Below are 25,668 nucleotides of genomic sequence, written 5' to 3'. Positions count from 1 at the left end.
CTTTGTGGGGCCAAGCGCTGTGTCCTTTTTTCGGCTATCTTTCATCGGTATGTGAGTCCTTCGCTTTTACGTCTTCTTACCCTCCATCTTACACACCCATCTGGCTAATCCTAGACCTATATTCAGCGTTTATCAGATCTGCGTGTCTTCAAAATGCCAAAACGTGCTGAATCAGTAACTTCCCGATATATACGCCTAGGCTTGGATGGCTAGACAAGGCGCATGTTTTTTGGACTTGACAGGGGAGGCGCGTCGTTGGTGTACACGAGGCAAGATTCCTTCAATCTGACTCACCGTCAGGGTTAGGGCAACGCGTTTGAGTCATATAAATACCCATTCTTTTTCGACTATTGGGCTCCAGTTTCGAGCTACTTACCCGGTTCGCGTCTTACTTCCCCTCTCTATCGCACTGTCGCACGTCTTTATCAATTATCATCATGTGCTTCATCAGCTACACCTCCAACCGCTACAAGCTCTGCGGAAAGCTCATCTCATCCTCGAAGCAGATCACGCGCTGCAGAGAGTACACCACTTGGATGAAGGCCGTCGGGGCTGGGATGGCATCCATCACTGAGGTCCCCTATCATTGCGACCCACGCGTCATTCCGCCCCACAACAATCCCCTCTTCGCACCCGGGAGGTGCAGACCCGATTGCCCATATGGCAGGACTTGCCCTCGTGCTGATCAGTGAGTCTAATCTTCGGTGTTCGGTGTTCCTTGATTCTCACTGACGCCTGCGGAGCAGTTAAAGTTGGCTATGTTTTGCATGCGCTGGGTGTTTGCTGGCTGGTCTCCTTGTATCCTACGCGGTTTTTTTTGATTTTGATTTTGATTTTGATAATCATCGCCTCTACTCTGACCTGCATTCTCGAGTTATTAAAATAACTAAAACGGCTCACTTATACATACTGCCTAACGTACCACGCTACTTACTAATATCTCGTTCTAATGTTGAATTGCCATCTGGCCCTCGAGCAATATAAAGTTTGAAATTTCTCTGGAGATTGACTGCAGCTGCTACAGCCAGATCAAGTTCATGTTCACAAGCCCATCGTACCCTGCGCCGCATTTCTGACATACCATTTGCCTTACCACACCAACGTTGTCTGCGGTCAAGGCTGTTGTCTACGTCTCGGGTCCACGACGGAGATGTCCGCGATGTTATCCAACCCTCTGCCCATAGCATGAACCTTACAGCGTGTTATTTTATCCAACCAGTACCAGTAGCTGCAAGTATACGTGCGATGAATCAGAAACCGTCAATCTTTCGGGGTCAATCGGCGTTTTGAAGAACAGCACCGTAATCGGGTCGCCACTTATTCAATCACGGAGTATTCACGGCGACTTCAATGTTCAGGCGTGCCTAGGATTTTTATACACGGAGCGTCATGTAAGGATCGGGTAAACCAACATCGTGCTTTAGTGGGACATGAGAAGAAAATGCTCAAGATTGAAATTTTATCGCAGAATCCTCGGCCGATATCGGCGTGCTACCATCGCATTCCATCATGATATTTCGTCGGTCATCCTCATGGAAAACGGTCAAAACATATCCAGGCACGCATGATAATAGTATATCTTTGGCTCTATAGGCCATGATAGGCCTGAGCCGACATGACATTGCTACTGTTTCTCTAACTCTCCGTTACAGTTTCTAAGCTCCTGGGCCCTTTAGGTTAGCGAACGTAAAATTTGTCGTACCAAAGGGGGAGGGGAGGGCAACCACTATTTTTGCCATATTACGACTTACTTCAGGACAAGGACGCACATATTCGATTGAAGTGCACTCCAAGACTTCAAGTCGTCCAGCGCCTCAAGAAAGAAGTAAAACAAGCGATCTGAGAGTCGTAAAAGATGGGGCTCTGGAAACGACTCGGAGGAACATTTTCCATGACCAATCCGTAATCAAGGTGGCAGAGGAACCGTCCGAGTAATCGACGACGACACTGGCAATGAGACCAGCGGGTCCTAGAGCATTGATAGTGATTACGGGGATGACACTGGCTGCCTTTTGGTGCAGAGTAGCGGTGTACACTTGAGAGGCTTGCAAGCCAAATCTTACCAGCAATCTGCTTAACAGGTCCAGCAAACCACTTTCTCGCACTGAGGAACCAGTACCCGAAACTATAGGTAATAACGATGCCAACTGCCACAATGGAGTAATCAAAGGTTTGCAAATCCACGGGCTGTTCCAACAGGAAATGAGCGTGATATTCCTTATTTCCGACGGGATATTGACACGTACGTTTACTTGAGGAAGGATGAAAGCAATGGAGATGAACATGATCCATAGCACCGCAGCCATCGCCACCGGGTATGAGAATGAGCCAAGATGGAATGGACCTCGGACGAAGTTTTCTCGGTTTATGACACGAAGTGCGACGCGTACATCTGCACCGATTGATCATGGAAGCGCTAACAATCGGAAATATAAAACACGCTTACTGTGAGAGATATACAGGCCAATCGTAGCGATAGATGTAGCCGCTGAGAACGCGACTGTGCTGGCTAAACTAAGCAGGCCCGGAATGAAACTCAAGGTACTAGCAAGCCATACTAAGGAAGGATAAGCGATAAGAGCTACGTTTATAGCACAGGCACGTTCGTATGGGCGACTTCCATTTAGAGCTGATGACCGCGAAGAACTTGGATCTCAGAATACCACCGATACTTCCTGACATGGCAGCGTTGCGCGTCTCTTCCGTCATCTGTGGTTAATGAGAGGCATCGCGGGGTGCGAAGAACTCAAATCAAATGCACGTGAGTACTAGCATCGAATCTTGCGAAAACGGTCAGGGTGAGTATATAGGAAACGACGAACATTGCACACCTGTGAGAGTGTACTGGTAACATACGGGGACACATCAACATATGAACAAGGTTATCCTCGGGAAACTTACTTGTGCCATAAGAGTCTACGCGATGTGCGTCAATCGTGAAATGTTTGAAAGCATTTTAGGGGATATACACCAATAACCACGACGTAGGCATGACTAGCTCTTTCACCCCATCCATCTGTACCATCGATAAAGTGGGAAAAGACGAATTTGGCTGACTGGTGCGTTGGAGCCTTCGCGAGAATGGCGATCACCAGAGAAAAGGTTCCAAGGGCGGGTCACCACACGGAAACGTTATTCAGGTAATGCAGAATGTGTACGCCGAACGTGTTGATCAAGCCTACATGCCCATCAAACGGAGACCAGATTAAACGAAGGGAGTTTTGCTGACCCTGTACGACCAAAGCAGCTGCCCAGACACCAATCTGAGTTCGCGAAGTAGGTACAAAGTCGGTCTTGAGCGTGCACACTGTGGACAAAAAGCTGGCACAAGCGAAACTGATACCGGTGGTGATGGCGAATTGACCCAGTAGATTGAGCCAGCCTACGTGTACCGCATATCCATGACGACATGACAGAGTATTGTAGTTTTGAAAGCATGGCCGCCCAGAATAAGGTCCCCCTGATGTTGGATGCGCACTAGATGATGAAAGCGATTTAACCTGCAGACCTTTGCCAGCGTGTTAGCAGGAGTATCAGAGACAGAGAATTGTGGCGTACCAGTCATGGATAGCCCCACGAAGCAATGTTATCTCTCAGCACAGCCAGGGGGCGAGCCCGCACCATTGAATGGCTTACCGGCTGTTCAGGTGTAAAGCCTGCTCATCTTGGGAAATATTGTCCAGGACTTTCGAACAAAGTGGATCAGGGAAATAGGTTATGGTACCAAATTTCCATCGATAGCACACGAAGAGTCACGACCAATGGACGCTAGCTGCAAGAAGTACAACTCCAGGTAGAAACACAGATGAAGAGCGTAGTGCGTCTCTTCGGAGTTGTATGTGAAGATTGCCATGGGATTTGAGTGACGCTGACTGGCCTCATACTTTGATAGTTGTCACGAGCTTTCAAGTTGACGGAATGCCCTCGGAAGCCACTTATATACACAACCTGTAGCTTTCTCTGCGACGGCGGGCAGATAAGAATCAGCTGTGGCCCAGCACGTCATCTGTAATATATGGAAACCAGATGCATTGATAGCCCTTTCATATTTTCCCTTGGACGATGTGCTCCTCACAATACATACTCAAAGCTCAGCTGACAGGCCCCACAATATGAGACTCGCATAGATACAATCGAATAGTATACATAACATTGAATGCACCCAAGTACGTGCTAGAAATCAATAGTATCAGAGACAGCAGTATGGTTCCTGCGCTGGATGAAGACCATCAGTACAAAGATACAGGGGGATGAGATGCATCCGGAATGGATGGTATAGAGCAGACAATTTCGCATTATCATCGAGGTCACCAGCATGCGAAGAAGACGCCAAGTCTGTGGTTGATAAGCCATTGCTGGAGGATGGAGAAAGAAATAGAGGCTTGTTTTCATCTGTAGCTGATGATCCATTGCTGGGAGATGGAGAAAGAAGTGAGGGCTTATTTTCATCTGCTATCGTATCTGTAGCAAATGTGGACGCAATGGCAGAAACAGCCTTCAAAGCCCTCTTACTGATAATGTCGAGCGAAATGGACACATACAGTGCTAGCACTCCCATGCAAGAGGTCATTTCGCAGTGGTTTACACCGAATGTTGCCGATGTTAAAAGAGTTTGTTTTTTTAGGTGTATCTTGGGTATCCTTCTCAATATAGGCTATCGACACTCTACTCGAGAAAGAACACATGGAGCGGGTTCAGGGTACGAGAGTCAGTTTGGCAGTATGTGACCGGACCAATGAACTTATACATTTCTTCTAATTTCATTACTTACATGTGCCACATGGCCAAAGTTAGTAGGCTTAGCACAGTTAGTTTAAGAACGCATCGATTTGAAGAGGCCGGGTCCATAGACTTACACGAAATCGTCCTACATACACCAAGGTCAAAGGATGTCACTGCGCGTCCAAGGGGAAAAAATTAGAGATGAGGGCGATAGAAATACAATGTACACGTCCATATTATATTACACATAACGAGGAGGAAACTTTTTCTCCCTCTCTGCGGCATCCGCTACGCGCTTTTCCTCCAAGTCGCGCTGGATGCGCCGATCTGCAAGTTTCTAGAAGAAGCAAACATCAGCTTTTTTTCTCGTAAATGGAAGAAGTACTCCGTACATTCTTTGCCACCAAGATGGTTGACATGAGTGAATCCAGAGTGGCTTCAGATAATTCAGACATCTAGGAAACAATCAGAGAGGTAAAGTCCAAATTGGCGCAGTGAACGTACAGCATCGCCTGCCTGTCGGCTGAGCTCTCGGAGACGCTCCTTGTCCACAGATGAGGGAGGCTCAGTGTATGCCTGTCTCTCCATTGTATATGCCTGTCCCTCTGCTACTGGAGGGTGCGCAGGAGGAGGAGGAGCGGGAGGAGGAGCCGCATCACGGTCCAGGTCGTCACTGCGCGGCTTTTGATTCTGTCCATCGGACCGACCATGCCATCCATGGCCCCACGGCCCATATCCTCTTCGTTCGTATCCCTCCGTGTACTCCGTCCTTCCACAGAACCCAGGCTGATTCCTGTGGTGGTGGCTCCAGATGGTAGCTGTACCCGCGCCAATGAGGAACCAGAAGAAACCGCCCATGATTGATATGTATGAGAGTTCAAGTTGAAAGTGTTGAGATGAGGTGCTTGATGGGCATAAAGAGCTAGGATGCCATTATTTAAATGGCGAAACGGATGACGCGAATCGACTCGGCCGCAGACGACATCGACGTATTCGAATAATCGGCAGATGACGCACGGCCCGCGGCCGGCATACTTTGTCGAGTTGCCGCGGCACGCAGCAGTGACGAACCAGCTCCTTGATATTTTTACCGCAATGGACAATGGACGACACGCCTACGGACCTGAAAGTACCTGCAGTCAATCATGGTCAATGGAACGTTATCTTATTGGACTCCAAGTGGGATCAGTGCCAGGGGATCGAGAAACTACGTTATTGAAACATGTGGTGAGAATCGCAGAAGAGAGAGCGAAGAACACAAATATAATCTAGAAGAGATAAGAGTTCAGATACTGAATGAAAGTAACATATTAATAACTTACTCAAAACACGGTGAACAAAATGCGGAGCGATTGCCTAAACAGAGTTAAATCTCTGCCTGACGTCATTCGTCTGGCGGTGGCCGAGGTGAAGCCTGTACACGGAAAATCCCGTCACAACAAATGTCACGGTCAAATTACCACTGCCGGCTCGGTCTGGAAATTGTAGTATGATATGGTCAAGAGGACTCTGAAACTGTCATGCTCTGTATTGTTGAAATCGCATGAAATCAATGTATTTCTTGTTTCTCACACATCAATATCCCTCAAGCCATAAGCCCTGAAATTTACATTTTAACTCCTATAATATTCTCATGCTATCTGTCCAGCAGTACTGGTGTAAATCTGGAGGTAGCCGGACCAATTTCGGTCAGTTTTTGCTGCGTTGCAAGGTTTCTTCTAAACCGATTGGAAAAATTACTCTGTGCTATCACTCATGTATTCATTCATGTATTACAAAATGGAGAAGCCAACAAATGGCCAGAACATGCTGCAAACCAACAGTTGCACCGAATCGCGATGACAGTATCCAGCACTAATGATTTACTCATGACTTAAAACAGTTGCAACATGTCGCCAAATAATATCATGTGTACAGGAAATCCTTAGTGCTTTGTTGAAAGAAAAGTTATAAACTTGAAGTTGTCATGAATCCCACGTTCAACATGCAGGAAACCGCTTTTCGTGGCCTTTGGAATGCTCAGCATAAATCGGAGATGGAAAACTGCATCCAAAAGCGATAGTACGGCCACAGATGCTGTCTGTCGTCCATCTGTAACAGTCGACAACTAGCATGTCGAAAACTTAGGGCATGAAAGATAAGATAATCTGAAGTCGATGCTCTTCTCGACCGACAGGTACAAATTCTTAGCAGACAAAGAAGAGGAATAGCCGAAAGAGTTTGGCAGAAGGGAATGTTTCTATGCAACATATGCTAAGGTGTCCCCTATCCGCTTGATGTATTCTTTCTTGAGAAGAATACCAATAGCCTGATTAAGTAACGGTGAAATCTAGACGAAACCTTTCGGACGATAGGAACTTGGGGAGTGAATCGCTGAGAGATCTGCTCAACGACCTCCCGAATCAGTTATTGGTTTGTCATCAACTTCCGGGCCTTCATGATCCTCGAAATAGGATCGGGTTCCAAAACCATGACATAAAGTAGTAAATATACCGGACGATGATAACCTGGAGGATATGCTTCCGATCCTTGTATACAGTCTCATCACATCTGTTTGGCCCTCGGCTTTGATAAGTTGATTAACATTGATTCGAATCTTCGACTTGAAGTCTAGAAACTGTTGGAAATCCTCGGTGTTGCGCAGGGTAGACTCCAGGCTGGTAAGGCCAGAAGGTATGAACTCCTTATTCTGCAGCTCCTACAGAGCTCGTATTTATACTCTCCAGGCTTGTATCTAGAATTTACTACAACTTTCTCTTTCTCTCGGGCTTACTCGTCAACTCCCGGCATGATGCCAGATTGCCCTTTCTAGAACTTTCCAGCAAAATCCCAACAGAAACTCCAATTAGCCAACGACAGCAAACCCAACACAGACTCACTGGAATTAAGACCATACTACTCAGACTTTTCATTGACGAGAATCCTTGCCTTGGCAAGGATTGCAAGGACCTGAATAACGATTTCCTTAGGAATTGAAGTTGCCATGACAAGCTCAGAGACAGAAAGCAGGGTGTGATTATTGTACAGGACCAGGATAGCCATCTGATACGAGCTTGTGATCAAAATGTACCTCTGATCAAGGTAGTTCACTCGAAGCTCGTTCCTCGAGTAAGTCCACAGCCAAGTCAGCTTCCGACGCGAATACTTCGTCCGGTAATACTTTTGGAAATGTTCATATGTGGGATACGTCTCCTTCGGGATGGTGAATCCATGCGATGACCGACTTAATGGCCAAGCATTCGAACCAAGGACCATGACGCTAAATGACACGTCCTTGAACTGCTCTGTTAGATCCTTACTCACCTTCGCGTCTGTATATGAGGTATCAGCAATATACAGATAATTGAATATTGTTGAGGACATACCCATGGACATCTGCCGCAACTTGCTCGTATATTCAGATCCACATGCGTTTCTGAGCTTGGAGATCATGCTGGTTTCCCTTTCGTCTGAAGCTGACAAGCCGTATATGATACGTTTCGATAGCCTCGCAGCATAAAAAAAGTTCAAGAAGATGTCTTTATCTTCTAGGTAGTTCAGGGAGAAATCAAACATGCCAATTCATCCAAGCATCTCTCTACATCCATTTCTTCTGTCGAGTTCTGTCGGAGTAACTGATCTGCATATTTGACCAGCAAAACTGGTGATTTACTGCTCGTAGTCTCCGTCACAGCATTTCGGTTTACAAAAATGGTACAGATTACGCAAACTGCCGATAAATCCAATGTCTCCGTAGAGACACTGTGTCATAATTTTCGAATACTTTGTGTGGACCTCCAACAACGCGTCAAGATACCGCTTTGGATCCGGCTCTGAATCCGTTGCTACAAGTCTGGGTCCGGCATCGAGGACAGCCTTCTTGCCCTGCCACTCGAATTTCTTCCTGAGAAGGTCCTGCCCCTGTGTGCGCGATAACGAGGCAGGAAAGTTCTCTTCTCTAGTAAATTCGGGTATCTTGAAAACTCATGTATATGGCATGGAAGTACGGTGCCCAAAAAATTTCTTCGAGCATGGGAATGAGGCTGGCCCGCGTTTTTGGAACCAGACCGTACTGTTCTATGCGATTTTTCTCTTCGTTCAGTCGATCCTGCACCTTCTTGAAATAGCTGAAGTTCGATTCCCTAGCTGCCGCCAAGAAGGTCTCCGCTTCTCCCTTGTAATACATCTCTGTGGCAACGAAGAAGGGCGCTTCAAAGTCATTTTCATAGATGTCGAGACATTCTTCATCGAGGTTTCGCGTCATTTACTCCAAGCTTTAAGGAGTCGACGATATTTTTGACAAGCTCTTCGTCAGTGACTTGTCCGTTTCGCTCCGTTCGATGGCGAGCAACAGAGCATCGACTAGCCTACTTTTCTGATTTATCGGGTCAAGTACTTTGGCCTTCCATTGTACCAAAGCAAGCTGCTGCCACTGAGACGAGATCAGAAATATACGTGAAGACGACGCACGATGTACACAGGATAAAACCTTATTCTTCCCTCATCTCATTCTCTTTTGACTCAGTATCGATTGAGATGTGAAAATACCTTCCGGTCCATGAAGCGAACGCGTATTTCGTATCGACGCCATTCGGTGCCATAGTACCTCAACAACTCTTCCCCTTGTAGGCTACCGACCGTTAGGAGACAAAGCAGGCAATGTACATTCCAAATGGTTTTGAGACGCACCCGTAAGTATTTACGGAATTTGTCATAAAGGCCTGATGAAGAGCCACGAAACCTGTCATTTGACGACATGTAATAATTAAATACAGCCGCATTAAGCAACGCTGTCTGCAGATATGATCATGAGTCACAGAAAATAGAACATCAGTCGAGCATACATATTGTACTGGAACTTCATCCTTCAGCGACTCGGATACCATGATAGCATCGAGTCCTTCTTCCAGAAAGGCCCAAACTGTTGCCAGATCTGATGTGCGGGAAGGAAGGGAAGGGAAAGAGTTAGAAGACGCCATTACTGTGGCTGGAGATGGGCGTCAGTGGGATAAGCACGTAGTTATCTAATGAATGTGCAACGCCGGTGCCGTAGATATCGGACCGATTTCTCTGATAGCTCTGATTGATTCAGAAAAAAAACCAGAAATGCAGAACAGGGCATACGAAATCACAATCGTTCTCAGACTTGCGAGACTCGCCCCGCATGAGCATATCATGAATGAAGTATATTCCGTTAGAGCGTGAGTACATTGCTTTCTACAACCAGATGAGAGTAAGGTAGCATCCTCGAGAGTACGAAGATATACTGCTATCCAGGGCACGACTTGAGCACCCGCTTTCAAGAGATGGACAGATATCGCTGGTGCATGCTAGCGTCAGGAATCCGACTGGAAATAGCTCGTACACCAAGTCGGGGCACAGCCTATGCAGTGCATCCATCCCCGTTGTCAACGATAAATGTTAGACGTAGCGAGGGGGAAACTTGTTCGCTTCCGATGCCCGTTTCTCCTCCTGTTCCCGCTGAGCACGACGTTCTGCCAATTTCTACAAGCCGATGAGTCCAGAGCCAGGTCTCGAAGAATGGAATTGCCGACACACATTCTTAGCTGCGATGATAATCGCCATGAGAGAATCGAGTGTAGCTTCAGACAACTCAGACATCTAGGAGGTGAAAGTTAGGGTATTGTGATGTGTCAGAAACTAGTAACATACTGCTTCGTCTGCTTGCTTGCTGAGCTCCCGAATACGCTCCAGGGAGGGCTGTTCTTCCTGCTGAGGTGGTAGAGGCGGGGGCGGCGTAACTTCCGGTCGCTCTCGTTGCCGTTGAGGCACCTCCAAGCCAAACCTTTGCTGACCCTCTAACCGCACGCCGGCTCCATACGCATACCGTCGTTCCCTCTCTTCGCCCTCTGGCACCTTTTCATCGGATTCGAAAGGTGCGTTCTGACGCACCCATCCACGTTCATAATACCCATTCGGGTTCGCAGCGTAATACCCAGCCTGTATGCGACCGTTGCAGTAGATGGTGGCTGCAGCCGCACCAGCGACAAACCATAGAAAGCCACCCATTGATCCTGTTGGTGGGATGGTGGTGGTTACTGGTCAACGTCGAGATCGGCAAATCTGGATGACGTACATTTTCGGGCCTTAACTCGGAGGCAATTCCAGTCGTTCGGCGTATGCAGGAGCCCATACCTATAAATTTCTAGTTTTCCTATGAGCACAAGGCGCTATGGTGTAGTGGCAGCACATGGGATTCTGATGTTCCTCCGCCAGTCTTCCCATAACCCAGGTTCGAACCCTGGTAGTGCCTGGTACTAGTCTGTCTGAATTGCTCACTTTTGTCGCTGATTGGAGGGACGGGATTGTGAGGAAGTCCGAAGCGTACAATCAGAATTACTTTATTTAAAGAGTGCCTAGGGGTATCCCTTTCACCAGCCTTACTCATAGTGTGCTGGGTTATATTGCAGGGAGATGTTCTGAATCGTAGACGAACTCGTGAACAGCTATGCAGTTGCGAAAGACCCTCAATAGTTTACCGCCACGTCTACATAGCAAGCTAGCCGCAAGTGTGGGTGTAACTTCTTGAAGATCATGTAAAATAAAAGCAACCACCCTCGGGCCTGGAAAGACAAACTTGATATATAAATTTCCACAAGGGGCAAGCGACGAAGGCCTTGGCATCTCTGCTGTGATTGTGACCTGCAATGGTGAAAAAAGGTATGTATAGACGTTCTAAAACCGTCTGTCTAGGAGGCTTTATAGAAAACTGGTCTTTATTTGTGTTGCTTTTAGACAGCAATAGAAGAAACATGTTCCTGTTCTTAGATTCGCACTCGATAACTGACTGGCTCTACCGTTAACGCCCCATCACCTTAGTTTTGAAGGTGCGACCCAAAGAATTCCGCTATCCGCACTCGTCAATCTTGGTGCTCATCGAAAGGTATTTTACCACTCACTCAAGGACAGCGCCGAACGCTTGTACGTTCGCTCTAGTGTCGTGTAATTGACGTGCTGTATACCGAATCTACGGTTGCGCTAAGACCAGAATTTCCTGAACCAGGGACAACGAGTACGTACTTGACGGACGTCCCACTAGCCCATTCGGCATTGTCAAGCATTGCTACAAGGAGTTAGCAGCGAGTTTTAGCGTTTTGTTTTCATAGGACTAACCCCAAGAGAAAGCGCCCTGTATCGGAACTCCATCATCGTGTATAGATAGCAACATCTCACCGAGGTACGTAAGAAAGTAGTCTAGAAACATTGATGAATCTCCAATTATCCTGCAATGAAACTATAGACTCACTCGTTCGGTCCACGTCTTCCTTTATTTGCGACGGGTCCGTTATCTCATTTTCAAAGGGTTCCGCAAAGCCAAACTCGGAAACATACTGCCCAACCGCGGTCAGAAATAACCTTTAGAAACTCCTCCTACTGACCAATTTATTACTCGGCCATCGAGTATGGATGCCTTGCAGTAAGCTCCGAATGGCCACGGGTGTTGCTTGGAGCCAGGAGGCCATTGGGTCAGCACCAGGACCTGTGGCCCAGCCGAAATCCGAATCATAGAATACAATTTCGTTGCAGACGGGCCACAGGGGATCGGAAGAATTTGCCACGCAAGCATCGATTCCTTCGTCCGGAGCCTTCACCCATTGAGAGCGATAAGCATCAATAGCGTAGAAATCGGCAGAGCCAAGGATATCACTCTTCTCCTGGTCGGTGAAGCGCGGGAGATACTCGGCCGGGAGGGTGTCTTTGACAATGTCGGGCCAATCACCTGTTGTGTATACAGGGTTTGAGAAGATACCTATTTGGAAGGCTGCATGACGTTCGACCGCAAGGGCATCCTCGCTTGAGTTGCTTCTCCATGGTGTGCCTCTGGAGGAAGCACAAGCCGCGTAAGTGCTAGTCTAAGCTGTGGGAGAAGGGTCATATTTACATGAAATCGTCATTTTTGAAGGCTATCTCTCCCGATATGTTCATTGCGCGAAAGGCTGAAAACGAAAGCAATGAATGAGAGAAGCTTTACAGCGAAATTTCAACGGACCTTTAACGGCTCCTGCGTGGGCCTTTACTATGATAGGATATGAGGCGTCGAAGGATAAGAGAAAAAAGAATGTAGAACATACATAGATTGTATGTACACTGGTAAGGGGCGGAAGACGAGTTTACACCAGGGGCGAGCGTAGTATCTGTTGTCAATGGAAAGTTTTGCAGGTAAACTTTGATGTACAGAATGCTTACTGAAAGGATAGGACCCGACTTGGGCACAAAAAACACGGGGTTCATTGAAAGTATACCTGAAGCAGTTGAGGCTATTACGGCAACAGGGCATAACTGACACCAACCAAGTTTTAACACGACCGTTGTATGCGTTGAATACGGTCTTGGCATAGCTGAAAATCGCATACGTACACGAACTGTTGTATCCTGCTAGTACTCACTTTACAAAGTCGTCGACTATTTGCGGTGATGTAAAAGCCCCGTAGTAAGCCTGAAGGGCGAGAGGCGTATCCCAATGGACTATATCTCTGGTGGTAAACATGGCTATATTAAATAGTAACGGACAAATCTCACACAATGTTACGACAGGCTCCAGATTATTCGCCCAATGGTAATTAATGACTGCAGCGAAAACGATCAGCATCATTGACGATACTTTTATGATAAGATCATACCATCGGAATAGTGATCAATGCCAGCGGTGTTAACGGGAGAACCAGCGGCGCCAAACGGGTAGATCCTCGCCCACGAGATGCTACGGAACATTTGTTAAGAGAAGTGGCGTCAGCTGGACTCCAACACCTACGAGAAAGAATGCGCAGTCACACCAAGAGCAACGGTGCGTTGAACGTCTTCTTTGTAGAGGAAGTAGTGAAGATCGACGACATCCCCTGAAATAATCTCAATCGCATGATTAACAAATACCGTGCATATTCACCAGTTGTGTTGTCCGCTACACCGCCCGGTTGTCTGGAAGCCCAGTCCCACATTGTCGGACCCTTGCCTTCATTCTTTGTGGCGCCCTCGACTTGGTACGCGGCCGTGTCGACTCCGAATATGAATCCATTGGGGAATTTCAAGTCTGGTAAGACATCCTTCGGCGCAGGAGCGTAGAAGGATGGATACAAAGGCGGGGGAGAGGGCGGCAGGGTGACCGCTGCGGTGGGAACGCGGGTGGTGGTGAACGGAGGCGGCTCGACAGGTCCGATCTGCAGATCAGTGATGAATGCCACGTTCTAGGACGATCAGCGAGACCACGAACGAGGTCCCAAAGTTGTTCCAGTCCTTCCGGTGTGTAATCACGGGCAATCGATCCGATTGGAGGAAAGCTAGCAGTGGCCGTGGGGATACTTGTGGGACCCAGTGTACTGGTAATGCTGAATGATACTGAAGCGCTCGTTCCCGTAGCTGACTGTGCGAGTACTACAGAAATTCCGCCCCACCTTTTGGCAAAGGCGAAAGAGAACAACAGGACTTCGATGAGCATCTTGGGGACTAGAGAATCGATGAGTAGCGTCTATTGTTGTACTGTATATATAGGCCCTTCGTGCACATATCAAGCTGAGAAGAAAAATGTAGTCATGTGTTTACTTAGCTACCGGTCGTTCGGAGAAATACATCGGGCTCAGATGACTTGCGAAACGATCCGATAGTAGGAAATAGAAGCTTGCGACATCGACCTTTGTTCACGGGGAGAAACCACGAACACAGATGTAGGACAAATATACCACAACCGCTATCAATGAGATTACGTGCTATGTTGAGCACGGGTATTAAAGTTACTCATGGTGCCGCTATATCCAATAAGTCAACCCTAGCAGGTAATAGTATATGTGTCATAGATAGGTCGAAGAGTAGAGACAAAAATACTCATTCTTCCGAATCCATAAATACCTGGTATTGCCGAAGAATACCGAGGATCCACCGCCATGTAAATATGTGAGCTACTCACTAAAACCAACTCGAGGCTACCGCACAGTCGGATGATATAGAAGATGCCTGCAGAAAAGGTTGTTGACGCTGTATAGTCGAACTTGCGCGACCGCATGCACAGGCTCCGGGAAATCTCCGCGGTGAATATTTGAGACTCTGGGATGGTCGAACCGAACGTTCTTTTGCTCTGCGACTTGGAAAAAGAGAAAGTTCGACGCAGAAACTTCCGTATGCAGCTTCCAGAGGGTCATCTAGAAGTCATAGAGCTTTATCGACATATTTTGGACTTCACTGGATGAAAATTTGAAGGTCACTGGTAAGTTCCAACGTTGGATGTTTTCCTGGAACAGAATAAGTTTGGACAAAACCTTAACCCCAATCTCAATACGGTCACATGTCCGAGATGCTTACCAAGCCACGCGCTTCTGACCCACTTCTTGCCTTCCTACCATCACCTACGATTAGATCGTAGTGCTTTTCTGCATTTTATCCTCCCACCGGTAGACTTACCAACAATTCATTGTCAGAACTGTAGCAGAATTGGTTTGGGCAATCCAAATTCCAAAGCACTCACTCTGGATAAAGGTATGCATTTTTCATCAGAACGTTCTATCGTCTACTGATGGGACTCATAGTGAATATGTCTATGTGACTATGCCTACTTCGCAGCACCGTGGTGTCTCAGTCACTAGTGTTTATCTGGAGAAAACCTGGCATTTCAGTTAGCGGTACGTCTATGTTGTTTCAACAATCCTTCAACGGTAGACGACGGCCGCCTTCAGGCTCTATTACGAAGCGGCACGACGGATTGAGTCTTGGGGCCCTCCTATGAACAGTAGAAGCAGTACTCGCTGTGATGTAGGCCCTTCCCAAGGCTGGAGAGAGAGCAAAGCTATACTGGATATGCCCACTTTTACTACGCTTCAGCGAATTTCCCTCGTGGCATTGAGTCAAAACGTAACATCTAGCTGGTCCGTGTCAGCATCACGTAAACGAATTTGCGGCAATCTAGGGCTAGTTGCTCTATAGCTATTCAACTCTGTTGATCGGCGAAGCGCGGTAGCCGGGTTTCAAAGGCTGAGTTCGATTCTCAGCTAGAGATCGCAGCGCGCGCCCTCCTGAAAATGGGAAGGTGGGCGCTGTGAATTTTTGGCTTCCCCTTCCTTACCATTGTCTATGTGCAGCGTATTTTTTACTCTAGCCTCCGACCGCTTGATATCCACCTAACACCGATTCTGACCTATAACTGGGCGGAATACGCATACTGAAAAGTGCAAGAAATTGTGAGAAGACAGACCGCAAGGATACCAACGTCCTTGATGACCTCGTAGTTTGTAGATTTATCCGTTGGGAATATATATATATACTGAACCACCGTGACAGCTTCAGGTTCAAGACGGCCATTTTATCTCTTTTTGTGGTGTAGTGGCCAATGCCCTCGGTTGGGAGGTTCCGTCGACTTCCTCCGCTTTTTCCTTTGTTTTTGGATTTCCTTGAAGTCCAGAATCCGGATACAAATATCTTTCCGACGAAGCTAATATTAACACGGTCACATGCTTGAGATGCTTACCAACACACGCGCCTCTGTAATTGCCATTCCCACTTCTTGCCCTTTTACCACCATCTACGACTAGCTCGTAGTACTTCTCTCCATTTGCTCCCATATATTTCTGCATATTTGCACCCTCTATATCTTCTGTCACCATGTCTCCTTGCAATCATGCTGTCTCAAGGACGACTATAGAGGTCAGTCGCCTTTTCTTGCATGAAATGTTTTTCATTAGTCGCTCTTTTCCTTCAAGGTATTCATTGGCCTTGGTATTACATTCCCCTTCAACTTTTTTGCCCATGAGGAGGCGAGAATTGCTGTAGCCACTCCTCCACCCATGTCACACTCCAGAGCCAAATCCTGTCCCAATTCGTCTTCTCCCATCTTTTTGCCTTTCTCCTTCTGCTCTGTTTCCCCGAGCTTATGCCATCGTTCTTCAAAGTCAAGTAAGTCATTCCGTATCGTGAGCGCCTGTGACCCTCTTAACGGGGACACCTCTAGGGCTATACAAAAGGATAGGCCTAGGCCACCCAAGTTCCAAATTGGTCACTCATGATGAAGGCATGGATTTTCCCTTATAATGACGTCCACTGACTGACGGACTCGTAGTGACTACGCCTGCTTCGAAACGCCGCGGTGTCTCAAACACTGTTATTCTTTCTACGAACTCTGGTCGAAAACTGGCCTCTTCTATCAACGGTATGTGCACATGAATTAAGGACCCTTCAACGTCTGACGATGGCTGTATATTCATGTTCCAGTCCGAAGTGGCCCGCCGGATTGGGCCTTGGCGCCCTTCCTACGAGGAGCACGGGCACCACCAGCGGCGACTTGGGCACTTCCCATTGCTAGAGCGAAAGCAATGCTGCCACAGACGTTCCGTCCACTCTCCCTGCAGTTCTTGGGCGACTCTACCTCACAATTACCCGCCGAGACGGCCTTTTTGTAAACAGCCAGCTGGCCTGGGTCTCGGGCATCCTGCATCCAACGCCCTCCACACCACATATCCGCCGCCGTCGCCACCACCACCACCACCACCTGAGCCATCTGGAATAGGCATGCTCTCATCCTCGCTGTCCATATCCTCTGAACACTGTCGGCTCACATGTCAATGTTCACTGAAACCTCCACCGCATCCGCAGCCTCAGCCGCGTACTTGCTCTTGTCGCCTTTTCTCGTCAAAATCGACCTTCGCTACCCCTTCCAAATTCTCGAAGAGGTCACTCTACACTATTCCAGAGTTGTCAATAAGTGTGCCGGATCAGGGTCATCGTAGCTTTACCGCAAAGGGAGGGCGGCGGGGCGATGGGAAGGTTAATGATGGAAAAATGGTTCATTCATCTGGGCGGACATTATTTTGAGAAGATGGAAACGATTGAACTATATTTGACATATAAAAACATTGTATAGAAAAGCACATACATACAATTTACACTAGCGAAGTCCGGGCCGTATAACGATGGTGTTTGTCATTATTCAACCCCCACCGAAATTCTATCGCTCATGCTCACCTACAACTCCTTACATCGATTCTCCATCGGGCCTGACTTCGGCTACGATGGAGTACCTCGACCGCGCTGCTGATAACCCTTTGCGTTATCTCTCACTTCCAGACTCCTTGTCTTCTATGACAAGTGACGGCAGCGCCGGTCTTTTCAACTTGTTCGAGTCGTATTAATCCAATTCTGTAGTTTATTTACATCACTCGACCATTATCATATGTACAACGAAAGTATGTATTTCTAGTCTCCTGGAGATACTATGAATAGTCCACCACATGTAACAAAATCTCTTTGACTCACTCACCACATTAATGTGTTACGAGCTTGCCATTCTTCCCAACTAGCATGGAAAGCTATTCCCCAAGCTTCTTCTGCGTTTGCGCGCTATCGTTCGCAATGTTGAGAGGAAGAGCATCGGATGCTTCAAGCTGAGATGTATCAAGCGGACCGATCACTGAGCGGTACTTCAAGCTAAGAGGTTGGTCTCACTCCAATTTTCCTGTAAATTCGCTCTTTCCCTTGTGTGCTTGTACCATTTCGTGAAATATAATCCCCCCAAGGTATTTACGCCTACATCTTTGATTTTCTACTCACTCGGTGCCATTGATATTACTGAAAGCTTTCTATTTCATGGCTGATCAAGGAGGACTTGGAGGGCGTCTGCGTCGTTCCCCACTGTTAACGGTCAGAATATCCTACTGTCGTGGAAAGGAGACCCTTTTTGCTCTGGAAAACTTGGTTTCTGCTCGTTGAGTCGCCAAAGCTGATGCGAGGACCCTTGGCCTTTCTCTGCCTCAGCAAAGTCATATCCATGTCATTGCTCCTGGAGTGATAGAGTTCTACTGGACGAGTTATGTGGACAGTGTAGGTGCATCTCATTTAGCAGGAGCAACATAATGATATTCTTCTCAGCCTTTATACGCAATTCTGAGACGCAAAATTAGCGGCTGTATCCCAATTCCTGATTCAGTACTTGCGAAACGTCTATGTAGGTGTAGGCACGTCTATCAATATTATTCACACTTATTTGTAGTCCTGCATGAAGCGAGAGCGTCAAGCTTTATGAAGAGTAGGTCCTACTCGGTCTTCTTCCAAGTGATTTTACTACTCATCTTCAGAGCAGACAAAACAAACCCGGATCCAGACAGATACGGCCAACCTCATGTTGGTACGGTACGAAGAAATGATCGATTCCATCCCGATCCGAGTCCGGGAAATCAGGCAGGCTTCCGTTAGTCAGGATCTGCCCTTGCGACATCACTACGTCAGCAATCATTCTTTCCCCCGCAGCCTCAAGTTTTGCCAGAGGCTGCAGCTTCTACATTTCCCGACAGACTTGCAAGCATCTTGAGTGTAAATAGACACGCTGTTCGGGCGCTGGATCAATCCACAATGGTGTCTATAGCTTCACAAACGGGGCTCGTGGAATACAGTAATGAAAATAAGTTTATCACAAATATGGACGTAGGAATCGCTTCCCTCCTTCCTACTTCACCACGTCTGCTAGCTTTAGATGCCATAGATCCACTGGGGTTGGTAGGCAGAGACATGTCTGCTTCTGTCGAATCCGGTGACTTCTCTGCTGTAGAAAATCGTGATGGGGACATTTCTTTCGACACCACAATAGTAGAGAAATCATCGGATCCTGTCGTGGATCTTGCGCCTTCTGTCGACTCATCAACGGGCGCCACTCCGATGGTGAACGACTCCAGTATGAACGCTGTCGCTTCATCTACTTCGAGCGATTGGGAAGAGGACTCCATTGAAAAGGTGATAGAAGATTTATTTGGGGAGGAGTCTTTTGAACCGGATCCAGCCCTTGTAGTCCCCAGTCTTCCTGTCCTGCATGGAGCGTCTCCTCTGCATACGTCCCTGGTTCCAGCTGTATCGACCGAGACAGAGAAAGATCTCAATGACCATGCATGGACCGGCTCTCCATCTTACCATTCCATTCGGTCAACGCCTCCACGTAACCGTTCTGCCTCTATCCATTCCACCCCGCGCGCTTCCTCTCACGATCGACATTCCATCCGGTCTACACCACCGTCCAGTCCCTTACCGCACATTCAGCTTGCATTGATTAAAGAGAGGCAATCACTAGCCACGCAATTATCCTCACCCTTCAAGATACCCACGCAAATGACGACTTCTCCCGTAATACTTGCTTCAAGCCCACCGCCAGGATTGAATTATGAAGAAGGCGACGATCATGCCGACCTGCTGATTGACGATCGAGTAAGTCAACGTGGATATGTATCATGAAGAAGTAGATATTATTGATCTTATCATTGGTCAGGGCGGAAACGTGTCCAGCGTACGTTTCAGGGTCTTCCTCCCTTCTTTGACCTGACCTTTGCCTCTCTAGACTGTATCCGATCCACAGCAAGCTAACGTAGATAAGGTATCGATGGTCAGTACATCCATCAATTAATTATTTGTTTTGTTCGCTGATCCATAACTTGTAGGACCTGGAAACTCCGAGCACACCGGCACAACAAACACCACCCGTCAGCGTCGTGGTAGGTCCTTGTTTCGAGGTTCTTATATATTTCACTGACATCAGTATAAGACTGGGAAGCGATCTACAAATTCACGTTCAGTTTCCCCTCCACCTTCAGCAAAAAGAGTAAGGCGAGGCGCTAGTCCCTCGGACGAACGAGTTAAATTGGAGGCGTTGAAAGAGTACATTGAACGATCTGAAGAACTCCTTACCATGGTCGACACCCTAGCTGAACAAGAGGAATCACTGAGACGCTTGGGTGTCACTCTCCCCGAACGGGATCCCTCTATAGATACTTTTGGTATGTTTCTCCAACATGTGGGGTCTGCAAATCGTCACCATATTCTTCTAGTAACGAGGTCCCGACTGAGAAAAGTAGAAGTGGAGCTGGAGGCTGAACGAAAGCGGCGTCAAGAACTGGAGCTGAATTTGAGTGATATAAGGCGGGAATGCAGACAGCCATTTTTTGTCCCTTCGTTGTTCGATGCTTTCCTGCAGATATCGACGCTTACGACGGCGGCTACTGAACATATTTCATGACGTGAACTTCGAGCTAGTATCTACTCTGTTTTTTGTGACGATTATACATTCAATCGGCTTTGTTGTATTAGTACCGTGAAAGTATGAATCGTTTAGTGCACGCTCGGCCGAAGTTTGTGCCCTTAGTTGTTTTCACTCCGACCTTACTCCGACATTTTTTATCCTTTTTGCCGAGACCATCACGAATGGCGTCAGCTATGCCGTGCTGCGTTGCGCTATCTCGGTTAGAAATTCACCAAATCCCTTTATCGTTGTTTGCACGCAGGGTTTGAAACTGCCTTTGCCTGCCTGATAATCGGCAACGACATGTGGGGGAATACCGTGATCAGTGACGTCTGTCTATCTATCTCAAGTGACTTTTGTTTCTAACTGCCATGGCGGACGAGAAATCCTTCTACAACGACAGCAAAGCGATTCCGGCGCCGGCAACAACGTCGAAGGGTGTTGCAGCGCGTCGATGGAGCATCGTCAAGCTAGTCCTTGCTCTTTGTACTGTGGTCGTGGTCCTCCATTCTGTTCTGCGACCATTGCACTTGCTCGACGTTGAGCATCCCAAGAAATACAAGCCTCTTGTTGGGAAGCGAGCTGAGAATGTCTTTCTGTGCGTATTATCTGGGATCACCCCTAGTTTTCTCATGCTGGAACGTTTGCAGGTCTGTACCGAATGAGGAGGCGTGTATAGCGACATCACGGCACTATACTGCGGAACCGCATCTCGCAGGTTCAACAACCGACCTGTCCACCGCAAAAGACTTTTTGCACTTCCTACAGACTGAGCTTGGCGTCCAACCGCCGACCGAGGATCCTATATTCCCTGCCGGGTCGCCGGAATCTCAGAGTGCCACCCTGTCCATTCCGAAAACGTTCACGGCGCAGGCTTGGATCGATGTTTATTACCCAGTCATGAATACACCACTTGATCGTGCCGTGCAGGCTTTGGATCCAGAGGGAAATGTCATTTGGGATGCGGACTTGACGGAGCACGCTGGCGACACTGACCCGGAGGCTGGCGAATATTACGATTTTGTGCCCACCTTCCACGGTTTGAGCAAGGGTGGCGATGTCACTGGAAAGGTGAGTCGTCCTTGCCGTGACACTCACTGTGCCTCCATCTGATCATGTTTCACTAGCTTGTCTACGCAAACTATGGTTTGAAAGAGGCAAGCTGCTTGTTATGCTTGAAACCCGTCTTTCCATTGACATGCTGCTAGGATTATGATGCCCTTATTGCCAAAGGCAAGCTAAAGTGCTTTTGTCGTGCTCTTGCACCATTTTTGATAGATTTTAGGCGTTAATCTCACTGGTTCAATCATCTTGGCCAGATACGGTGGCAATTTCCGCGGACTCAAGGTCAAAGGAGCACAAGAGGTTGGGGCTGCTGGTATTCTTATATATAGTGACATTCGCGATGATGGCGTTGTAACTGTGGAGAATGGTTACAAGCCGTATCCCGATGGTCCTGCTCGAAGCCCTACCTCGGTCCAGCGTGGTAGCGTGCAATTCATCAGTATGTATCCTGGTGATCCGACAACTCCAGGATATCCTTCGTATGAAAATGTTACGCGCACGGAGGCACTGAACAGTCCTTCGATACCCAGTCTTCCTTTTTCTTGGGCCAATGCTCAAAAACTCTTGGATTTGGCAGAGACAGGAGAAATCAATGTTAGGTTGGTCAACCATGGTGAGCCTGTTCACTTTCGTCATGCACTGACGCTCATATCTAAATGAACGTCAGTCGATGACAGGGTCATACCGATTTGGAATACGATGGCAGTTATTCCAGGCTTCATCACTGACGAGATTGTGGTTGTTGGAAATCATAGAGACGGTGAGTATCGCTTTTTGGTGTCGTCCCCGAGTCTGAATTATCTTCTAGCTTGGGTATGAAATTCCCGATCATTGTTGTGGCGTTCTTCACATTTTAATTATCGAAATTAGGTTATGGGTGCAGCAGATCCCACCAGTGGAACTGCGTCGATAGCTGAGACTATCCGAGGGTTTGGTGTTTTGATGAGGAAAGGTTGGAAGCCACTTCGTACGATCGTTATTGCCAGTTGGGATGCCGAAGAGGTAGGATAAGTCTTTCTGCCCTTGTTGTCCGTCTCAGATTCATAACCGTACAGTATGGCCTCATTGGAAGCACCGAGTGGGGCGAAGACTTTGCAGAATTCATTGACAAATATGTTGTTGCGTATGTGAATCTTGGTAGGTGTACGGGAACATTCTCACGTTGATAGAGGCTAACTTGTACGTAACATAGATGTCTCTGTTGGTGGCTCCAGGTACAGCGCCCAGGCTTCTCCTCTGCTTGCCCATCTTGTGCAGCAAACTGCGCTCGATATTCCGCATCCAACAGACAAAGATCGCACACTTTGGGATGCGACCAAAGATACCGGTACATATTTCGGTGCAAGAAAGGACGGAGAGACTGTTATAGATCCAGATGTTGTAGCCAGGAGTGAGGCCCACGCTAATGCCGTTGATGCGCTCGGTGTTGGTGTATTGGGTTCTGGCAGTGACTATACCGTGTTTTTGCAACGCCTGGGGGTACGTTTTCCGTGCGCACTTGCAGACTTTCATACTTATCAAATGTACAGATTTCCAGTACCAATGGCGGATTCGGTCAGACCATAAACGATCCGGTCTATCATTATCATTCTGTGTACGATTCCGAGCGCTGGATGGAATTATACGGGGATCCCGGTTTCTTCCGTCATGTATGCGCGTTGCCTTCGAAAGCGGAGGTGTTGGATCGCTTATCGTCCTTTGTTAGACCGCTGTTGCGAAGCATCTTGGACTTCAAGTTCTTCGTCTGGCTGATAACGTCGTTCTTCCTTTCAACACGACGCATTACTCGTATGAGCTCGAGAATTATTTGGACAAGTGCGTTTCCTTTTGTTATCTTTGATGAAACACAGCTGAAGATACCTGCAGCGTGGAGAATCTTGTATCGGCACAATCCGTGGATATCGACTTGTCACCTCTCCGGCAATCTATTCATTCTCTGCAAGCTGCCAGTCTGGCTCTGGATTATGAGAAACTCGCGGCGGAGCGGAATATCATCAAGGTCATCAAAAAATGGAGGAAAGAAGCATCAAAGATGAAGAAGCTGAAGAAGAAGCTCCGAAAGGCTTACTGCAAAGTCAGGAAGGCTTTAGGACATCCTTGCGAGCCTCATCGCCGCGAAGAACAACATCAGCCTGCGGAAGAGGAACGCCGGGTCCACCACGCCGGATTCGAGCACCGTATAGGACGTCTTCCTGCTTGGCGACAAGAAGTGGCAGAAAATGAAATGCTTTATGGAATCGCTTTACAAGCTGGCTTTAAGGAATCTCGTCGCGGATGTGTTAAAGCAGAGATTCGGCGCTTTTCCCACTTCCCTATCGGCGAAATGAAAGAAGCCGTGAAGTGTCTTCGTGCCGTTAATCAGAAATTGGTTACCTTTGAACGAGGATTCATCTCGGAGGATGGGATACCGGAGCGCGAGTGGTTCAAGCATCTGGGTGTAGCGCCTGGGAAATGGCTTGGTGAGTATTTTTTTTGGTTGCATTGAAGTATCTGGTTTGATTGTTCCTAGGGTATGGCGCGACTACATTGCCCGCCTTGACCGAGTCTATTACTATTGATGGAAATGCTACTCTGGCTAAGTATGAAGCTGCTCGGCTCAAGGATCTTCTGGATAACCTTGTGGAGAAAATCAAGGCATAAAGGTCTTCAGATATAGGAGTAATTTATTATATAGTATCGGATGCTCTCTGTATCTGCGTCTTTTGCTTACGTCCTGAATCACTAGCCTGAGGCAGCGATAGTGTACAATCGTTCAGTGGGACGCCGAATGGTGTCAAAAGTCAGGTTCTTCATCTTCTCCCACCTTTTCAGCCATTCCCCTAATTTAGAAGTTGCTGAGTACGATCAATCAAGACATACACAGTTCAACCTCATGCTTTGCTCGCCATTTCTCGTATGCTTTAATCACGTCCTTCATCGCAGTATCTGCCTCAGCTGCCCATGCTTCCTGCGTTGCATGGTCCAGCTAGAGCGATATCCCATTAGCCAACGCCATCGGGATCAGAAATACATGGATTTTGCCGACGAATCATGAAGATCAGGAGGTTCTTTGCCAGAGGCGAAGATGTGAAGATAATCAGAATCTGGCAAAATTTTGCGCCGATGATGATCCATCCCCCCCACTCGCGATACTCAGAAGCAATTAGGTGCTCCTCTGACACCAGAGCTTGGGCAAGCATCCGAATGGGACATTGAGGTCGTGGAGAAGGCGTGTGACTTAGATCCAGCTAAGCCAAATGGACAGTTCAATCTCTCAACAGCCCCAACTCCTCCACATGCGTGTTTTCTAAATTCTAACACTTATTGCGAGACAGATGCAGCCTACCAAAAGTCCAGAGACGAAAGAAATCGAGTGGTTGTCTCGTGTTTCTCACTAGGTGGAACAATACTGACCCTTCCACCGCCTTTTAGGCGCAGAATCTGATGAACAAGGTTTCCAAAGGCTGTCAAACCTCCATGATGCTGCCCCAGTATGTAATTGTGATTTCTAGACTTTTAAGTGTGAGACCTCCATCCTTCTTCTATGTCTCACGGTATTCTGATGGGCTCTTTCTTGGAAATTTGTTTCCTAGATAAAACATCGGTTATAAAACGACCGCTTCTTTTCCTCATATCACTTTCACCTCAGTCCCTGTGGCACCATGACGAAGATATTTACTTTGCTTTCTGTTTTTGCCGCTCTCCAAACTATTCTTTCACTTCCAGTTGATGAGTCGGAGGCTCTGTACACGAATGAACGGCAGTATCGGTTTAGATTGCGCCCCGCGCAACCGTCACCGGAGACGAACCTCAGAGAGCCAAAGGTAAAGTTAGTGTTGTAAGTAGAGAGCAGAGTAATGTAACAGAGAACTAGAATTAGCCTCTCGAGAGAGAAACGTTCTACTTAAATACATTTCGTATTACTTCGA

At 47.5% G+C, this 25,668-nt stretch overlaps 11 protein-coding genes and 1 non-coding gene across 12 annotated transcripts; 6 read left to right on the top strand and 6 right to left on the bottom strand.

Moving 5' to 3' along the window:
* Nucleotides 1–1,113: 1,113 nt before the first annotated feature.
* On the bottom strand, nt 1,114–3,853 carry BT62DRAFT_1012391 (uncharacterized protein; the record flags this gene model as incomplete). Its single annotated transcript, XM_043177921.1, has 14 exons — nt 1,114–1,191; nt 1,241–1,316; nt 1,752–1,863; nt 1,925–2,005; nt 2,064–2,187; nt 2,247–2,392; nt 2,447–2,544; nt 2,603–2,709; nt 2,770–2,780; nt 2,832–2,844; nt 2,902–2,916; nt 2,970–3,071; nt 3,126–3,500; nt 3,725–3,853. 14 exons carry the CDS (start codon nt 3,851–3,853, stop codon nt 1,114–1,116), a joined length of 1,467 nt encoding a protein of 488 aa, XP_043034298.1.
* Nucleotides 3,854–4,818: 965 nt separating this feature from the next.
* On the bottom strand, nt 4,819–5,742 carry BT62DRAFT_1080650 (uncharacterized protein). The gene is made up of 3 exons (XM_043179597.1): nt 5,227–5,742; nt 5,115–5,177; nt 4,819–5,059 (listed from the first exon to the last, which is right to left on the bottom strand). The coding sequence occupies exons 1-3, from the start codon at nt 5,578–5,580 to the stop codon at nt 4,964–4,966; spliced, it is 513 nt and encodes a 170-aa protein (XP_043034297.1). The 5' UTR covers nt 5,581–5,742; the 3' UTR covers nt 4,819–4,963.
* Nucleotides 5,743–7,128: 1,386 nt separating this feature from the next.
* On the bottom strand, nt 7,129–9,680 carry BT62DRAFT_1047501 (Cullin-domain-containing protein; the record flags this gene model as incomplete). Its single annotated transcript, XM_043178495.1, has 12 exons — nt 7,129–7,165; nt 7,216–7,250; nt 7,271–7,332; nt 7,602–7,617; nt 7,639–8,033; nt 8,088–8,246; nt 8,304–8,341; nt 8,375–8,659; nt 8,775–8,943; nt 9,073–9,124; nt 9,250–9,495; nt 9,585–9,680. 12 exons carry the CDS (start codon nt 9,678–9,680, stop codon nt 7,129–7,131), a joined length of 1,590 nt encoding a protein of 529 aa, XP_043034296.1.
* A 280-nt stretch (nt 9,681–9,960) lies between these two features.
* Nucleotides 9,961–10,786, bottom strand: BT62DRAFT_574245 (uncharacterized protein). The gene is made up of 2 exons (XM_043181445.1): nt 10,375–10,786; nt 9,961–10,323 (listed from the first exon to the last, which is right to left on the bottom strand). The coding sequence occupies exons 1-2, from the start codon at nt 10,729–10,731 to the stop codon at nt 10,207–10,209; spliced, it is 474 nt and encodes a 157-aa protein (XP_043034295.1). The 5' UTR covers nt 10,732–10,786; the 3' UTR covers nt 9,961–10,206.
* A 102-nt stretch (nt 10,787–10,888) lies between these two features.
* On the top strand, nt 10,889–10,975 carry BT62DRAFT_t173. The gene has a single exon. It is a non-coding gene; the product is annotated as a tRNA-Gln (tRNA).
* Nucleotides 10,976–11,348: 373 nt separating this feature from the next.
* On the bottom strand, nt 11,349–14,219 carry BT62DRAFT_937773 (glycoside hydrolase). Its single transcript, XM_043187397.1, has 17 exons — nt 13,931–14,219; nt 13,607–13,877; nt 13,475–13,559; nt 13,344–13,423; nt 13,243–13,290; nt 13,110–13,188; nt 13,014–13,061; nt 12,910–12,965; nt 12,795–12,857; nt 12,713–12,739; nt 12,605–12,659; nt 12,102–12,543; nt 11,969–12,053; nt 11,836–11,916; nt 11,743–11,785; nt 11,622–11,689; nt 11,349–11,569 (listed from the first exon to the last, which is right to left on the bottom strand). The coding sequence occupies exons 1-17, from the start codon at nt 14,153–14,155 to the stop codon at nt 11,538–11,540; spliced, it is 1,788 nt and encodes a 595-aa protein (XP_043034294.1). The 5' UTR covers nt 14,156–14,219; the 3' UTR covers nt 11,349–11,537.
* Nucleotides 14,220–15,997: 1,778 nt separating this feature from the next.
* Nucleotides 15,998–17,354, top strand: BT62DRAFT_574092 (uncharacterized protein). Its single transcript, XM_043181444.1, has 5 exons — nt 15,998–16,347; nt 16,404–16,596; nt 16,652–16,711; nt 16,760–16,849; nt 16,912–17,354. Exons 1-5 carry the CDS (start codon nt 16,306–16,308, stop codon nt 17,097–17,099), a joined length of 573 nt encoding a protein of 190 aa, XP_043034293.1. The 5' UTR covers nt 15,998–16,305; the 3' UTR covers nt 17,100–17,354.
* A 1,548-nt stretch (nt 17,355–18,902) lies between these two features.
* On the top strand, nt 18,903–19,971 carry BT62DRAFT_574060 (uncharacterized protein). Its single transcript, XM_043181443.1, has one exon. The coding sequence runs from the start codon at nt 19,045–19,047 to the stop codon at nt 19,912–19,914; it is 870 nt and encodes a 289-aa protein (XP_043034292.1). The 5' UTR covers nt 18,903–19,044; the 3' UTR covers nt 19,915–19,971.
* Nucleotides 19,972–19,978: 7 nt separating this feature from the next.
* BT62DRAFT_937771 (uncharacterized protein) lies at nt 19,979–20,734 on the top strand. The gene is made up of 4 exons (XM_043187396.1): nt 19,979–20,062; nt 20,118–20,171; nt 20,222–20,453; nt 20,505–20,734. The coding sequence occupies exons 1-4, from the start codon at nt 20,060–20,062 to the stop codon at nt 20,690–20,692; spliced, it is 477 nt and encodes a 158-aa protein (XP_043034291.1). The 5' UTR covers nt 19,979–20,059; the 3' UTR covers nt 20,693–20,734.
* Nucleotides 20,735–20,856: 122 nt separating this feature from the next.
* Nucleotides 20,857–24,613, top strand: BT62DRAFT_956703 (Zn-dependent exopeptidase). Its single transcript, XM_043188382.1, has 14 exons — nt 20,857–21,293; nt 21,346–21,766; nt 21,823–21,852; nt 21,904–21,928; nt 21,981–22,373; nt 22,428–22,520; nt 22,569–22,573; nt 22,631–22,762; nt 22,816–22,897; nt 22,953–23,239; nt 23,290–23,409; nt 23,466–23,575; nt 23,627–24,219; nt 24,270–24,613. Exons 1-14 carry the CDS (start codon nt 21,067–21,069, stop codon nt 24,398–24,400), a joined length of 2,649 nt encoding a protein of 882 aa, XP_043034290.1. The 5' UTR covers nt 20,857–21,066; the 3' UTR covers nt 24,401–24,613.
* Nucleotides 24,614–24,642: 29 nt separating this feature from the next.
* Nucleotides 24,643–25,202, bottom strand: BT62DRAFT_937768 (uncharacterized protein). Its single transcript, XM_043187395.1, has one exon. The coding sequence runs from the start codon at nt 24,937–24,939 to the stop codon at nt 24,742–24,744; it is 198 nt and encodes a 65-aa protein (XP_043034289.1). The 5' UTR covers nt 24,940–25,202; the 3' UTR covers nt 24,643–24,741.
* Nucleotides 25,203–25,383: 181 nt separating this feature from the next.
* On the top strand, nt 25,384–25,595 carry BT62DRAFT_937767 (uncharacterized protein). Its single transcript, XM_043187394.1, has one exon. It carries the CDS (start codon nt 25,402–25,404, stop codon nt 25,579–25,581), a length of 180 nt encoding a protein of 59 aa, XP_043034288.1. The 5' UTR covers nt 25,384–25,401; the 3' UTR covers nt 25,582–25,595.
* The last annotated feature ends 73 nt before the right edge of the window (nt 25,596–25,668 follow it).

This window comes from Guyanagaster necrorhizus (genome assembly GCF_019112545.1).
Source record: "Guyanagaster necrorhizus MCA 3950 unplaced genomic scaffold BT62scaffold_45, whole genome shotgun sequence".
Lineage (NCBI taxonomy): Eukaryota > Fungi > Basidiomycota > Agaricomycetes > Agaricales > Physalacriaceae > Guyanagaster > Guyanagaster necrorhizus.
The sequence above is the reverse complement of the archived record's forward strand: the minus strand, read 5'-3'. Positions and strand labels throughout refer to the sequence as shown.

Excerpts from the sequence above, each read along its gene's own strand:
- BT62DRAFT_937771 (XM_043187396.1), top strand. Across the intron at positions 20,172-20,221 it reads CACCACCCGTCAGCGTCGTG|ACTGGGAAGCGATCTACAAA; the intron begins GTAGGTCCTTGT and ends CATCAGTATAAG. Across the intron at positions 20,454-20,504 it reads TCCCTCTATAGATACTTTTG|TAACGAGGTCCCGACTGAGA; the intron begins GTATGTTTCTCC and ends ATATTCTTCTAG.
- BT62DRAFT_956703 (XM_043188382.1), top strand. The coding sequence starts at position 21,067 with ATGGCGGACGAGAAATCCTTCTACAACGACAGCAAAGCGATTCCGGCG. Across the intron at positions 22,374-22,427 it reads TGTTAGGTTGGTCAACCATG|TCGATGACAGGGTCATACCG; the intron begins GTGAGCCTGTTC and ends AATGAACGTCAG. Across the intron at positions 24,220-24,269 it reads AGCGCCTGGGAAATGGCTTG|GGTATGGCGCGACTACATTG; the intron begins GTGAGTATTTTT and ends GATTGTTCCTAG.
- BT62DRAFT_574092 (XM_043181444.1), top strand. The coding sequence starts at position 16,306 with ATGTCTCCTTGCAATCATGCTGTCTCAAGGACGACTATAGAG. Across the intron at positions 16,348-16,403 it reads TCTCAAGGACGACTATAGAG|GTATTCATTGGCCTTGGTAT; the intron begins GTCAGTCGCCTT and ends TTTTCCTTCAAG. Across the intron at positions 16,597-16,651 it reads CCATCGTTCTTCAAAGTCAA|GGCTATACAAAAGGATAGGC; the intron begins GTAAGTCATTCC and ends GGACACCTCTAG.
- BT62DRAFT_574245 (XM_043181445.1), bottom strand. The coding sequence starts at position 10,731 with ATGGGTGGCTTTCTATGGTTTGTCGCTGGTGCGGCTGCAGCCACCATC. Across the intron at positions 10,324-10,374 it reads GCAAGCAAGCAGACGAAGCA|ATGTCTGAGTTGTCTGAAGC; the intron begins GTATGTTACTAG and ends TTCACCTCCTAG.
- BT62DRAFT_574060 (XM_043181443.1), top strand. The coding sequence starts at position 19,045 with ATGGTGTCTATAGCTTCACAAACGGGGCTCGTGGAATACAGTAATGAA.
- BT62DRAFT_937767 (XM_043187394.1), top strand. The coding sequence starts at position 25,402 with ATGACGAAGATATTTACTTTGCTTTCTGTTTTTGCCGCTCTCCAAACT.
- BT62DRAFT_937768 (XM_043187395.1), bottom strand. The coding sequence starts at position 24,939 with ATGCTTGCCCAAGCTCTGGTGTCAGAGGAGCACCTAATTGCTTCTGAG.
- BT62DRAFT_1080650 (XM_043179597.1), bottom strand. The coding sequence starts at position 5,580 with ATGGGCGGTTTCTTCTGGTTCCTCATTGGCGCGGGTACAGCTACCATC. Across the intron at positions 5,178-5,226 it reads GCCGACAGGCAGGCGATGCT|ATGTCTGAATTATCTGAAGC; the intron begins GTACGTTCACTG and ends ATTGTTTCCTAG. Across the intron at positions 5,060-5,114 it reads CCATCTTGGTGGCAAAGAAT|AAACTTGCAGATCGGCGCAT; the intron begins GTACGGAGTACT and ends TGCTTCTTCTAG.
- BT62DRAFT_937773 (XM_043187397.1), bottom strand. The coding sequence starts at position 14,155 with ATGCTCATCGAAGTCCTGTTGTTCTCTTTCGCCTTTGCCAAAAGGTGG. Across the intron at positions 12,660-12,712 it reads CCACGCAGGAGCCGTTAAAG|CCTTTCGCGCAATGAACATA; the intron begins GTCCGTTGAAAT and ends TTTCGTTTTCAG. Across the intron at positions 11,690-11,742 it reads GCTAGTGGGACGTCCGTCAA|ATTCGGTATACAGCACGTCA; the intron begins GTACGTACTCGT and ends GCGCAACCGTAG.